At 41.3% G+C, this 15,730-nt stretch overlaps 1 protein-coding gene across 1 annotated transcript in view; it reads right to left on the bottom strand.

Moving 5' to 3' along the window:
- Positions 1-3,592: 3,592 nt before the first annotated feature.
- Positions 3,593-15,730, bottom strand: part of LOC126095548 (venom carboxylesterase-6-like) — a 93,350-nt gene continuing 81,212 nt past the window's right edge. The window contains exon 10 of the mRNA XM_049910327.1: positions 3,593-3,837. Coding sequence (XP_049766284.1) covers positions 3,593-3,837 — 245 coding nt within the window. The remainder of the gene's footprint in view (positions 3,838-15,730) is intronic.

Raw genomic sequence — 15,730 nt, forward strand, 5'->3', positions numbered from 1 at the left:
CAACTGAACCGATCATTGACTTTTTAGGATATTTCCGGCTGTTTGGAGACCATTTGCAGCCATTCATGGATTTTATGTTCCCAAAGAATAATTGAATTCTTATGGATAACAATATGTCATGTCACCGGAACACAGTTGCTTGCGCTTGGTTTGAAGAACATTGCAGATAATTCGAGCGAATAATTTCGCCACCCAGATCGCCAGTCATGAGTCCGATAGAACATTTATGTGACGTAATCGAGAGGTCACTTCGTGCACAAAATCCTACACTGGCAACAATTTCGCAATTATGGACGGCTATAGGCAAGCGTGGCTCGATAGTTCTGCAGGGGAATTCCAACGAGTTGTTGAATCCATAGCACGTGAAGCTGCTGCACTAAGCCGGTCAAAATGAGGTGCGGAACGATATTAGGAGGTATCCCGTAACTTTTGTCACCTCATTGTGCAGTCTGTACCGGAAGGGTTCCTTTTGCTAAGTGATTAGGTTGCTTCAGTACCCTGGGGATATCTACTCCTGAGTTGCTCAGTTTAGCAGTTGTTGTCGATTCGAATCCTCGAATATTGACTTCGTTTCGTTCGGCGAAGGACTTTCAGAAAATCTTAACTAGTAAGTCCACTTTAGTGGCACTGTCATCGGTAGCGTTACCATTGTATCGCGCAGTGAAGATATTGACAGTCTCTTGCCACTGGTGTTCTTTACATTTGGCCAGAGTCTCTGTTTCGAGAAACGTGATCGTCGATCGACCAACGTGTTGTTGAGGAAAGAACCCTGAAGAGATGTCCTGGATACGTAAGTACAGTTCATCATTGCTTTTAACTGACATTCAGGTTTAATGAATGTCACTGCTGCAAATAACGCTATTCATATTCCGTCATTGCCAGACACAGAGTAAGCCGGAGGACTGGAGTTCAAATCTCTATCACGTCACCATCATTTACGGTTTACGTACTTATCCTAAATCCATTAAAGCGAAAGGATGGTTGCTTTGAAAACTAAATGACCGATTTGCGTATCTTCCCTATCCAACACGTGTTTATACTCCCTGTCTTATGACGTTAACATTTTCTGAATAAAAAACGAGTCCTCTGTAGGAATCGACGTAAATTACTCATGGACAGATCATTTCAGACTCAATTTGTTCTTCTCTTTCACGAGATCCAGTAGGACTCTTAAGAGGGGTAGAACGTCAAACGGGACGACTTGGAGCAGGAGAGGCACCAGAGGACATTTTAATTTCCACTGTCTATACTTTTACGAATAAATTCATAAAACTTTGTCAAAATGACCGGAAAGGATTCAGGATTTACCCTCATAGCAGTGGAAGTTCAAAAATATGAGAAAATATTTTTTTTCCATTTGAAATTTGACCTTTTTTCACTTACCATTGGTTACATTTGTTGCTATATGTACACTTTTCTTCATGAGTAAGGGAGATTCTTTGATGAATTTTGCACAAAATACAAACCATACTTATAGGTGTATGAAACTCTAGAATTTTCCAAACCTATTGAAAACTGTGGTAAAAGTTGAGATAATTAACTATAAAATTTGAGTTTTTTCTAAACATGAAGTTTAAAATGTAACAGTACCTTCATTTTTTCATAAATTAAATAATTTATAGAGTTTCATACACCTGTAAGTATGGTTTGTATGCTGTGCAAAATTCATCGAAGAATCTCTCTTACTTATGAAGAAACCTGTACTCACAGCCACAAACGCAGCCAATAGTAAGTGAAAAAATGATGAACTTTCACATGTAAAACAAAATTAATTTTGTTATGTTTCTGAACTTCCACTGCTATGAGTGTGAATCCTGAACCCTTTCTGGTCATGCTGACAAAGTTTTATGAATTTATTCGTAAAAGTATAGACAGTGGGAATTAAAAAGTCCTGTGGTGTCTCTCCTGCTCCAAGACGGCCCGTTTAACGTCCTACCCCCCGTAAGTTAGTGCGCTGTTGCTTGAGCTGCAGAATGCCTTAGATATAGTACATGAAAAATCTTAACAGAGCCAGTTGAAATGAAGAATTCCTTGTAAAAACAAATTAGTACGTAGATCATAATGGTGAGATATTGTGAGAAGCGAGACCTGCTAACAGTACGTTTTAAGGAAGAGAAAAATTGCTATGGTTCTTCAAGGATATTGTATAAGTATTTTGATAATAATTTAATAATGATTTACTCACGTTGTTTCCAAACTACCCATGTTACCGTTAAGATACCTTCAAAAGAGTGAAAAGGCCATGTAATGTGTAGTTAGCAACACGAACAACACAAAGCAAAAAAAAGTGCATCAAACCTTGTCTGCAAAAGTTCTGTGTTGTTGTTGCCAGTAATGCGGTAACAGCTGATCATACCGTTGTTGTGCCACTCTTCCTTTGCATTCAGCACTGAAATGGCTTATACCTGACTAGCTGCCTGACCCTGTGGGTGTTACGTCATAATGAATTTGTGTGGGCTATAGAAAACTCACGTTAACGTATATGGCATCAGTCGGAAGGTGTACACAATAGACTGTGTTATCATTTTTACAGATGAATGGCGAAAGCCCCAGGGCACTGGCCTAAACTTTCAACGGTTCTCAATGCAAACACAATTCTGTGCTGACGACGGGATACTGCATAAGCAGACCAAGAATGGAAGACGTTTAGTCATACCAGCAAGTTAATGCGAAGAGGTACTGAGGCAGATCCACGATTCTATCTTGGTAAGGCAAGGGTTGTATAGCAGAGACTTATTGGTGGCGAATGCGCAAGTTGGACAAGGAACTATACGTGAAGGTGTACCTCATACAAAAAAATGGGCAGCGCTTGTCTATCAGCAGGTTCCAGTGCAGAGATTAACAGAGGCCAACCAACCGTTGGATATCCCTGGACCCATCGCGCGGATACCAATGGGAAATCGGTACTTTTATCCTTCATTGATCACTTCTCACACTATTTATTCACGATTCATGTACCAAAGCAGCGAGCAGAAACCGTGACTCAAGCTGGGGTTAACCATTGGATTTCGGTGTTTGGGATACCTGAAACTTTGCTAACCGATCAGGGAATAAATCTTAATTATGACGGTTACTACGAATTCAGAAGTTACAGGCAGCACTGCACGTACAAGCTAGTGCAATAACAGCGTTAGTGCACAAATCATCATAAGGTATTCACTTTCTCTGTCAACAGTAACCAAACGGAAACTGTTCAGTTGTTCAAATGTGTGTGAATTCCTAAGAGACCAAACTGCTGAGGTCATCGGTCCCTAGACTTACACACTACTTACACTAACTTTTGTTAAGAACAACAGGCACACTCGAGCCCGAGGGAGGACTCGAACCTCCGGCGGGAGGGGCCGCGCAGTCCGTGAAGTGGCGCCTCAAACTGCGAGGCCACTCCGCGCGGCCAACCAAACAGAATGGGAGGCTTCGTCATCTTATCAAGTAGCAGCATACGAGAAAAAGGTGCATGATAGTGCAGGACAGTCGCCCTATGACGTAGTCTATCTGCAGAAAAGGCCATCTCCTTTCGTGTTCTGTGAATTACCCCCTGGGGAGGATGTCACAGCCGTCCGTGTGTAACATGACGCCTATACTGATGAGATATTCAGCCACTTGAAGGTTTTGGGATCTTGGAATTGTAAGATTTGGCTGAGGCGCTGAGGCGAGGGCAGGCAGGTGCGACATCTTCAGCAGCTGCCAGGACGCTGGCGAGCAAGTGACCGACGACAGGTAATTGGTGGTTTTTCCAGGCAAAGAAGGGGTGAGGTGAGCGTTGGCTTGAAAACCGGCACATAGAGGAACTTAGAATCATTGAACTTAATGGAACTGTTGAACTTTGATTATTTTCGGCTGAAAATGTAGATTAATTATTAAATACACTGCGGGAGTCTACTCACGATTACGCTAATTCTGATACGTTGGACGCCAAAGTGAGCTTTAATTACTTATGAGCTGGGTAGTATTTTATGTATAATAGACGAAATGTAACTTTTACTCTGACCATTGTTGGTTAGATAATAACAGGGGAACCTGCTACAATTTTAGGTACACAATCATACAAACATTACTGCATTTGTTAATTTTTGTAATTTTCTTTCATGGCTAAACAATGTTTGTGGAACCACCATTTTAATGTGTCTGTGATTTTTTAACTGTTCGAATGAACTATCACATCATTGCAATATAAACGTTTTGATGCTGGCTATATCAATTACTCACGATACCTTAATCGGTTTTACGATTTTGATTAACATTTATCTTAATCCATCTTGTATTTTGCAATCATGTTACGTGCTTAGACTTCCATGACCTTTGACGAAAGGATCGCAGGTTTGTATTATTTTTGCAGCGAGATTGGCCGCTGGGTATGGAAGCATCTAATGCTAGCCCCTAAGACAATATGGAGCCTATATTCGAAATAGAGCGCTTAATCTCGTCACGTGGACTATTTTAATTTAACAGCAATGGTACCGGTGCAACGAGTATGGATCTTAAAGAAAGTAAGGCACGAGTGGTCTCAGGTATGGAAGACAAATACAAAAGCCCTGGAGAGGCAAGAGAGTTCGTAAAACGAGGAAAACAGGCTACCTTAATTCCACAATGGACAATGGAGGATGCTAACCAGTCCTTAAGGTTAAAACAAATTTATTATACTGTGTCAGCGCTCTCATTAGGTTGTCAAGATGTCCAGAGTCTGTCTGATGCTACAGCTAATGATGCATGCTACCATGGTGCAAGTGGATTGGGTCCGTCCGCCAAAAACGCCCGGAACTCCGTCACAGGTGCCAGCATCTACCTCGAACGAGATGAGGTACTAAAAGGTAAAGGTAAAGGTAAGGCAGCAACGCGTGTGAAGTCCATCTGAAGTTTCATATGCCCTTCCATACACGAGGTAGGCCGTAGTAGATGTGAGGAAGATGCTGACATATTCACTGCTTTATTTACCCGATTATGCTTCTTTCTAGATACTGCCCAGTGAAAAGCTAAAATAGCTAAACAAAATTTTGGACTCATAACTTCTCTCCTTCCTGCACCAAGCGATAACAATTCAGAGTTTTCGCATTTCAGTGGAACTAATGTTCTGATACAGGCAGTATCGCAGAGAGTATCAGTGTCGACTCCTGAAATTAAGAACTTCTGCCAATTCTTTTGTCTTCATCATTATAGGTGACAAGAAAACCGGGAAAACCCATAGGAGAATCTGTTCAAATGGTTCAAATGGCTCTGAGTACTATGGGACTCAACTGCTGAGGTCATTAGTCCCCTAGAACTTAGAACTAGTTAAACCTAACTAACCTAAGGACATCACACACATCCATGCCCGAGGCAGGATTCGAACCTGCGACCGTAGCGGTCTCGCGGTTCCAGACTGCAGCGCCAGAACCGCGCGGCCACTTCGGAGAATCTGTAATTATTTAGTAATTTCATCAGTGTATATACAGGGTGTTACAAAAAGGTACGGCCAAACTCAGGAAACATTCTTCACACACAAAGAAAGAAAATATGTTATGTAAACATGTGTCCGGAAACGCTTATTTTCCATGTTAGAACTCATTTTATTACTTCTCTTCAAATCACATTAATCATGGAATGGAAACACACAACAGAACGTACCAGCGTGACTTCAAACACTTTGTTACAGGAAATGTTCAAAATGTCCTCGGTTAGCGAGGATACATGCATCCACCCTCCGTCGCATGGAATCCCTGATGCGGTGATGCAGCCCTGGAGAATGACGTATTGTCCACAATACGAACACGAAGAGTCTCTACATCTGGTACCGTGGTTGCGTAGACAAGAGCTTTCAAATGCCCCCATAAATGAAAGAGGGTTGAGGTCAGGAGAGCGTGGAGGCCATGGAATTGGTCCGCCTCTACCAATCCATCGGTCGCCGTATCTGTTGTTGAGAAGCGTACGAACACTTCGACTGAATTGTGCAGGTGCTCCATCGTGCATGAACCACATGTTGTGCCGTACTTGTAAAGGCACATGTTCTAGCAGCACAGGTAGAGTATCCCGTATGAAATCATGATAACGTGCTCCATTGAGCGTAGGTGGAAGAACTAAAATGAACTCTAACATGGGAATTAAGCGTTTCCGGACACATGTCCACATAACATCTTTTCTTTACTTGTGTGTGAGGAATGTTTCCTGAAAGTTTGGCCGTACCTTTTTGTAGCACCCTGTATAACAACTGATTCATCAGTACCTGCAAGCCCAGGAAAGTTGCCTGCCTGTACAAACAATAAAGTGAAATATTGCTTGTTGTAAATAGGGATCCGAAAACTGTGTCCAGTATGAACAGTATATAAAGTATACAGTCATAGTCAAGACAGTTACAGGTTCAACAGCATCAAGTAATTTGGGGTAAGAGTTCTTTAAAGAGGGAATAAACGTTGAGCCGCTAGCTGGAGCAACTCACCGCTCCAGTAACCGGGCTGATTGCCGACCTGGCTAAGGCTTCACCTTCATGACCGTTATCGGTATATCATCGCTCCTGTAACGTTGCGACAGAGGAGGCAGGTGACACCTGGGGACAATTGCATGTCGACACGACTTGCTGGGCGCTTCAAGCCGGCGAATGTTGTGGTCCAGAGAAGCATTGTCGCTCTACCACCATCCACTGGTGCAGTCACAATCGCTCGTCATCCTACAGCATTGGCTGGCGTAAGATCCAACATCAGCTCCGATGGGTGGAGGGTGAAATTTCGACCCTTCTAGCTACCGACATGCTCAGTATTTTCGTCACCCGGCCTGACAGCGAGACATCAGGGACTGGAGTTGGCTCCCTGGATTACACTGTCTTCGCCATAAGCCTTCACCATGTAGGCCAACAACATCATATAGTTGTCGCACATGCATCACTGATTGAGAGTCAGCCGCACCGTGTGACTGCCTACCAAGCCCCCACCATTCCGGGCCCCATTGCACTGTTTACCTCTGTGACCAGGATCCTGGGAGACACCGCTTCCAAGGACCATGGGTTCGACGCTCACCGTGGTCTGCTGGACGTGAGCATCCTGTCTTACGGTGAGAGGGTCATAGTGGTCGCCCTGCTATGTCTGCTTCTGACCCCCCTCCCCCTCCAAAGTGGTCGACGTTACCAAGCACCGTCGACTCCGATACATTTGATTCAGAAGAGCTAGTGAGGGCTACGTTTTAAGTCCAGCATCGGAGACATGAAAGATAAAGACCACCAATGGCTGGGCCAGCAACAGAATTCATTATAATGGTACAGTTGACTGCCAATTGTAGTCGTTGCGTTCGCTTGTATGGTCGTTTTTTTCCCTTTCTCTTCGCTTGGCGGTATTCTGATTGTAATGGCTTCCCGTTTGGCTTCAGGTAGAAATACATTCTGAGCAAGAGGGTATCTGGTAATAAAGGTGGTGAGGTGTCTGCTCAGGAATGGATCCCACATTTACTTGATCAAGCCGTTCAAAAGCGAGCAGACAGTTTACAATTGCATAACGAACTACACAGGTTGTGGAAGATGAGAAGGGAAGAATCCTCTCCTACTGTTTCTCTACCCATCCTAGACGCTAAAACCGCCACATTAGCTCCTTCTTTATTGCGTAAGTCAGGAGAAGTTATTTTGACGTTCATGGACAACGTACACACGATCGCAAAGTTAGGAGGATGGGACAATGAGCAATTGTCGGATATGGCTCCATTAAGGTAGCAGGGGATACTAGGGTAATTGTTATGTCATGAGAAGTTATAGTTTGAATTAATTGTTTCTTTGAGATAATAGTCTTCCACTAAACCTGGAAGACAATCATTTTTAGTTGGAGTACTTATTAGTTAAGTATTTTTACCTAAGACTAACTAGCAACTGAAAACTTACAGCACCTTTCTGCAGTTTCATAAACAGCAGTCTCTATGTAGCATATCTGGCTTAGTATAAGAAGGCAATTATACAGCTCCACGAGGTCACACGATGGTACCTACATTTCTCAATTATTTAATGAGAAGCTATCGTTCTAGCTAGTAAAAGTTTTCGAGTGAATAATTGAATATTTTGAATCCTTGAAATTTTAATCTGAGTAACAATATTCTCCATCTGCCAAATAGGTGCCAAAAATCCTCAGATGTAATTGATGCTGTTATATCATCATCGAAGAAGGACTGTAGCAAATTTTTGTAATTTTGTTTCATGGCTAAACGATATTTGTGGAACGATCATTTTCATTTGTGTCTGCTTTTCTAACTGTTCGAATGAACTATCACATCACTGCAATATAAACGTTTTGAAGCTGAGTATATCAGTTACTCAGGATCACTTAATCGTTTTACGATTTTGATTAACATTTTAACTTAATGCATCTTGTATTTTGTATACATGTTACGAGCTTAAGCTTCGATAACCTTTGACCAAAGGATCGCAGGTTAGTACTACTTTTTCATGGGAGATTAGCCGCTGGGCATGGAAGCATGTACAGTTAGCCCATAAGACAATATGCAGCCTATATTCGAAATAGAGCGCCTAATCTCGTCACGCGGACTATTTAATTGAACAGAATTAGTATTGGTGCAACGTGTATGGATCTTTTAAAAAAAGTAAGGCTCGAGTGGTCTCAGGTATGGAAGACAAATACAAAAGCCCTGGAGAGGCAAGAGAGTTCACAAAACGTGGACAACAGGTTACCTAAATTCAACAATCGACAATGGATGGTGCTAACTTTTAGTCAGGTGAATACAGGGTTATAAATACAAAATCAAATAGGGGTAATGCAGGAGTAGGTTTAATAATGAATAAAAAAATAGGAGTGCGGGTAAGCTACTACAAACAGCATAGTGAACGTATTATTGTGGCCAAGATAGACACGAAGCCCACGCCTACTACAGTAGTACAAGTTTATATGCCAACTAGCTCTGCAGATGATGAAGAAATTGAAGAAATGTATGATGAGATAAAAGAAATTATTCAGGTAGTGAAGGGAGACGAAAATTTAATAGTCATGGGTGACTGGAATTCGAGAGTAGGAAAAGGGAGAGAAGAAACCATAGTAGGTGAATATGGATTGGGGCTAAGAAATGAAAGAGGAAGCCGCCTGGTAGAGTTTTTTTGCACAGAGCATAACCTAATCATAGCTAACACTTGGTTCAAGAATCATGAAAGAAGGTTGTATACATGGTTCTCCTCTCCTGTTTCTCTGGTAGACTACTGAGATGCCCAAACCACCCCCACCCATCCATCACCTACAATATGTCGATGATACTGCCTTTGTTGCCCTCTGGCCTACCCTTCAATGGTCCCAGCGCTCCCTCCAAACCCATTGAAACCATTTTACCAATTGCTGCAACCAATGGCTCTTTCAAATCATCCTTCCAAATCCAAGGCAAAGATTATAGTATGTACCACTGCCTTCTTCTAGCTCCATGATTTCTACATCACCATCTATGACCACTTTATCCAACTAATCCCCATCTTGAAACACCTGGGCCTCATCCTTGACCGTCACCTCACCTGGACTCTCCATCTCCTTACCATCCAACGCAAAACCTACAGTAGACTCCACCTCCTGAAACTCCTGTCCGGCCACCAGACATTGTGATGGCATCCTTCCACCATCCTTCATACCTACAAATCCTCAATCAGTCCCATCTTTTGTCACACCAGTGTCACCTGGACCTCTGCCCCTCCTAAATTCTATAAAGCCGTACAAACTCTTGAATGCCATTTTCTCTGCCTTACTTTCCATATCTGTCTCGTGTCCCCCATGAGAATCCTCTATGACCTCATCCCCTTCCCATATTCCCTCCTTTTCCTTGAACACATCAATATCCTCTACACCAATCGTCACCTTGATCACCCTAACCCCCTGATATCCTCTCCACTCGGCACCTGATTCCGCGTCGTTACCGATATTTCCCATCCTCTCTCCATCTACACACACTCCACCTTCTCTCCCAAAGAGACTGCCAACGTCTTCCATCCTAGAAGATGTGCTTCACTTTGATATTTATCCGTTCTTCCAACTATGACCCTGCTCTCTTGGGCTCCTTCTCCTACCCTCCCCCCCCCCTGCTGTTTCGTCCCTCCTACCCCCACCTTCTTCTCACTTCTCCTCTCTCAGTCCTTGTGCTCCCTCCTAGGCTGCTCCCTCCCCACCCACCCCCTGTCTCCGGTCCCTTGGTATGCTACTGACTCCCACCCTTCTGCCCCTTCCTGCCACCCTGCTCCTCTGGCAACCATCCTTCTATCTTACATCTCTCCCTCCTCTCTGACCTCGCCTCTCTTGACAGGTCTTTCATATTTCAATCCAATTACGTTCTCGTGTTTTTATGCTCGCCATGTATATAACATCAGTGCAGTCTGTGTTCAGTGTCGTCGTCCCGTGTGGCTCTCATTCATGCGAACGCCTTTTCTAATTATGCTCTTTGTGGCGCCAGTGTTTAAATGCTACATCTTCATCGAGTGTCATTTTAATTACATGTGGATTTTATGTAAGCGTGCCTCGTCAAACTACCCCTTATTTGTATATTTTAGCTCCTATTCTTTCCTCTTCACACGAGTAAACTTTATCTTATATCCCCTTTGTAGTTATACGTAGTCCCTTGGCTGAAAAGCAGTGAATTGTGCCACTGCAAGCCCATTCCTGCCCACATTGGGCAAGTATATGAAATAACAATATAGGGGAAAAAACAAAAAAGCTAATATTCTGTCTCGTTGCTGATTTTCTTGCTGTGTGCTAGGCGGCTGTCAAAGTGGCTCAGAAATGAGCACTTAACGTCACCTTCCGCTCGGTAACCAACGTGTGATTACAAGATTTTAAATAGCAGAAAATCTCCATCTCCTCAAGGAAACGATATATCTGCCTGTTTCTCCCCTATGCAGCAATTTGAGCTACGATGTCAAATCAGGAGGAGCATGGCTTGCATCAATCAAATGTGCCCCCAAGTTTGATCAGTTGGCGACATCCCTCCTATTCAGCGCAACACGCTCACGTTACCTTTTTCGAGTTTTCTCCATGTCTGTCCCACACAAACAGCGTTACAGTCGGCACGCTGTAATCCGTAAACCACTGACTCTTGGAAAAATTAAAATTGTATATATTATTAATTAGTAATTTATGGAACCTATCTTCAATTGAAAATGAGGAGCGCATACGTAATTTTTTTGAAGTTCAGAGCAATTTTAGTAATAAAAATACCGGTAAAGTAACAAACTTTTTCTGTCCATTACTATTCTAATTGGCACACATATCTGCTCATTTTTCTTTATTTGCTTGTTATAAATATTTCTCACATGATCATCAGGATAGTTATTCACTCTCGCTATGTACAATATAGCTTCTGATAATGGTAATCTAAGCATTTTATTGACAGCTAAATTGAAAAAAAAAACTTATTTTTGTGCTGATCTGGGTGGTTAGAATTATAATCTTAAACTGTTTCAGTGCACGTATTGTTCCTACGTATTCCGAAGCGGGCCTACCATTTCCATTTGTTATAACTAGGTCTTACTCACATGAAAAATAGCAGTAGTACAAATCCGGTACACCATATGAGACTATTGCATTTTTGTTAATCTTTTTATTACTTTTTTTAAAAATTCCTCTAAAGAAGTTACGATGATAATGTCAAACATTATGTTGGTCAACTAATATGAGACTATTGCATTTTTGAAATGTCTTTTTATTATTTTTTGTAAATGTCTCATAAGAATGTACGCTGATAATGTCAGTCATTAGGTTGCTCAGCTCTTAGAGTACGATAAGAGAAGGCGTAACGTCCCATTGTACAGCGTTAATGTTTTAATATGTAATCAATGTTTTTGGAAATGTAAAAATGCTGTTTCTGACATTAACTTTTCTGTATTTGTTTTTAAGAAATTACTATGTGCTTTCAGGTTGGGTATATTCCCATAAAATTTTTATCTTGTACTTTACGTCAGAGGGCGTAAATTTATTGTATTTTTTTATTATGCCTGTACCGCGTTTTCATAGTTTTGCTATAGCTTCTGAGGAGAAAAAAGTCGTCTTATGATTTTATTTTTATGTAAGCTTTGGTTTTTCTATTGATGGTGTCTGATGTCTGCGTGTTGTATGCTTTGGAATATAGAGAGCACTATGATGCTTGTTTTTGCAATACTGAGCGTAGTTAGTTGTCTGTGTAAACTACGAACTCACTGTACGTTGGATCGGCAGCTGATAAGGTTTAGGGATCTTCTGTAAATTTAAAATTATTGTATGCAGTAAAAGTGAAGATATCTGTTTTAAGTAATCATCACAGTACATGTTGCATCTCAAAGAAGATGTTGTACTAATGTGTTATGGGCCTAAAAGTTTTGAATAATTTAGTATGAACGAGAATCTGTATATTTGTATATATTTTCTGATTCTGTAGTTTTTGAGGGTGGTTACAAATAGGGCAACATTTATGTTAAGACCTACATGTCTTATGAATTTTTAGTATTGAAGATTGTCACACAGTGACCGAAATCGATGTGTAAAATAAAGGGTTTCAATATTTTCGATGGATGCTGCCGTTTTTCCAAAATATGTTGGCTTCAAAATTTCATCGTCCTATTTCTTAATAGATCTTGTTATCGCTGGAGGTCGAATACTTGTTGACGTACTGAAGGCTGTATTGTTTGCTTAGATAGATTCTCTGCATTCAAACGTCTCCACAAGTTAATCTGAAAAAGCGTATGTACAAAGGGCCGCAGGCAGTGTCTACAAGCATTTTAGAGTGTCTATGAAATACTGACTACTGTCATAGTGTTCATCTACATTTTTGTTAATAATTTAATGCTATGAATATCATCTACGTTAGGTAAACTCATTAAAATACGTTACGCTACCACCCACAATGATCCGGCACGGAACAGTAAACTAATGTGTGTTGGTGTCTGTTCGTAGCTCCCTTCTTACTTAATTGTTGATCGCTGTTTTAGTTGGTAAGCTCTAGACAACAAATCCATAGGTCCTTCGTTTGATCAGTAGTCGGTTCCTCTCACACTTACTCCCTCATTCATGGTGTCAACGACTTGTTAATATGGGAAAAGAAAAGATCCGTCATGGTTGGGAGTCCACATTAAAATGTAGGTCCCCGAAAGCTAAATCAATTCAAAGGCATCTAGCTCCCCCAAAAGCTAAATCAGTTCAAAGATTGAAGGCAGGGAAGGAACATCACATGTAATTAACATCAGATTATTTGAAATGAAATCTCTATTGTAGCATTCAAAACCATTTTCCTAAATTCGCTACATGATTCTTATTCGTTACCCAGCATGCTTACACTCTGCTGGCTCCTTTATTTTTCTTTTATATCGTTGCATTTGTCACTATGGACAGACTCTTGTAAGTACCTTTTGTGCTCAATCAATGGTCACCAGAATTTTATCGATTAGCTATTACCTCCGGATGTATTCGGATATCAGTTTTGTTATGATCAGTGATGGTGAGTAAGTAAGTTACTGTATATGCAGTAACATCACATGCCGTCGTGTGTCTGCCTGTTTGGATAAGCCTAGCTGCTGATGTGCCCCCCCCCCCCCTCCCCCCCTCCCCCCTCCCCCCCCGTCTTACGTGCATAGAAGCATGGGTAGGAGCATGCATCAGTGCATTGTGCCACATTGTCCTATCAAAATGAATTTGGTGGTCTCCTGGCTCCAAAAACTACTAAAACAACGATCAAACACTGACTACAACCTCACAAGGGCAAATATAGCAGGGGAAAGATTCACAGTTCAGTTGTTGTGGAACATGCTTTGTAGCCAGGAGACCTTCACAATCATTTTGATAGGACTCAAGTACTGGTAGACACAAGCAGATCCAATGAAAGGCTATACAGAGAGACTATAGAGACTGCTAAACGCCCCAGGAATTTCAGTAGGAAGGAGGACGTGAAATTGAATGATATCCAGGTGCTGAAGAAGACCTGTGCGACATATCCACAACGGGTGACAGGAACTGACAACAGCCTATTGTGCCCGGCAATTCAAAGCATGTAACGTCACGACGCCGAACATGAGCACGCGTAAACGGAATAACGAGCCAAGGTGTGAATCGGTCACTCAAATAAGCTTGATCGCCCTTGAAAATACAATGCTCATATGGCAACGAATCGTTGGGTTCTAATGTGAAATCCAACCGACCATTGTATAACAGCCCGGAATATTTTATTAATTATGACATTTCTGGCCGTGAAAGTTTACATTTTGCAATGGTTACGGGTTGTTTTTTGTGCTTTTTTTTCGCATTTTTGTTCATCCCTGCATTTGGACATCTCATATGTAAGTCTCATCACAGGTTTGCTGATGTCGGAAAACGGAGGCGCTTCTTCGAATAATTTTAAACAGAAACCAGGAAAGATGCTCAAGTATCATCTAATTAAACCTAGGTCACAGACAGATCATTCCAGATGATTACCGTGGAAGAGATACGAAAAGAAACCAATGGTTTCAAAAAAATAAATCTCTTAGCTCTGTGTGAATACCCATAGATTCAGCTATTTTGCTTTAGGTTTCTCACCGTGTCCATAAATGACTCCAGATGGAGACCGTATCTTATCTCATGCCCCGTCTCGATCCATTCAAGCTTGTGCTCCGTGTGCGATGACCAGAAGATCGACGGTACATTTAATTTAACTCGTTATCTTTTATACTGTGTTATCCTGTGCAATCCTGCAAACAGCTAACGTTTACTAATGCTCAATACCATTATGAAATGATTTGCTAGATGAATGAAACTTTACGTTTACAACAATAATGTGTACACGTTAGTTTTGCTTACAGAGGAAGTCAGGAAACTGTGCTCAGGTTACAATTGAGCAGTTGTAGCCACAATTACTACAAGAAAATGACAAAAATATTTTGAGAATAGTTCAAAATACAGGTCAAGGCGTTTAAGGATGGAGTTTTGAAGTAGAAGGTCCTGAATGGAAGAAATATCACCATTGAAAAAATTAGTTATACTGTACCAGCAGAAAAATGCGCCTATCAGAGCACAAAAATTTCGAGTACGTTCCTCTTTATTTAACACTCTCTGTACCAGGCCTATTTTATGCACCCGTCCCTAGAAACCGGGCAATTTTACCAATATTAAAAAAATTACTGCATCAAATCTACTGTTTGGATTGTGGCAAATTTGGTACCATCTTGAAGCTGCACATTTCTACTTTAATTCTGAGTGAAAGAAACTACTTTACAATGCACAGCTTTAAGGTACAGTTATAGAAATCACTTAGATGTTTTAAGAATTTAGAAAAAGTCATACGAATAAGGGAATACAATTGTGATTTATTTTTAACCAAAATTGTGGCACTACATTACATGTTTCTGATAGTATACAGTATTACATATAAATTTCACACAGAATCATATTGTTTTTTAGTGTGGAAAATTTTAAAGCAAGGTTCCAGGCAGAGTGCAACGCCACACTGTTCACATTCGTATCGTGTCTCTTTGCGAGAAGCCTTGCCACTCTGTTTCTTGCTCCTGGAACTGCACACGTGACACACACGAGCAGCATACTTCTTAGTAGTTGCAGGTATGTGCTGCAAAAAATGTCTCTTTGTTAGCCGACCTACAGTTCCTTCATTTCTTGGAATGAATTCAAGTGTGTCGTCTTCAACAAGCTGAACTGCAAGCACTGTTATAAAGTCTGTTATTGTAATTTTCTTCCTGTGCACTGCATTGTACAGCCAAAATGCATTTGATACTCCCATAAGCAGCAAATGGAAATATAATTTTCGCCACCATTTCACAGTTCTGTGCTGGAACGGATTGTACTGCAGG

The sequence above is a fragment of the Schistocerca cancellata genome, chromosome 8 (genome assembly GCF_023864275.1).
Source record: "Schistocerca cancellata isolate TAMUIC-IGC-003103 chromosome 8, iqSchCanc2.1, whole genome shotgun sequence".
Classification (NCBI taxonomy): domain Eukaryota; kingdom Metazoa; phylum Arthropoda; class Insecta; order Orthoptera; family Acrididae; genus Schistocerca; species Schistocerca cancellata.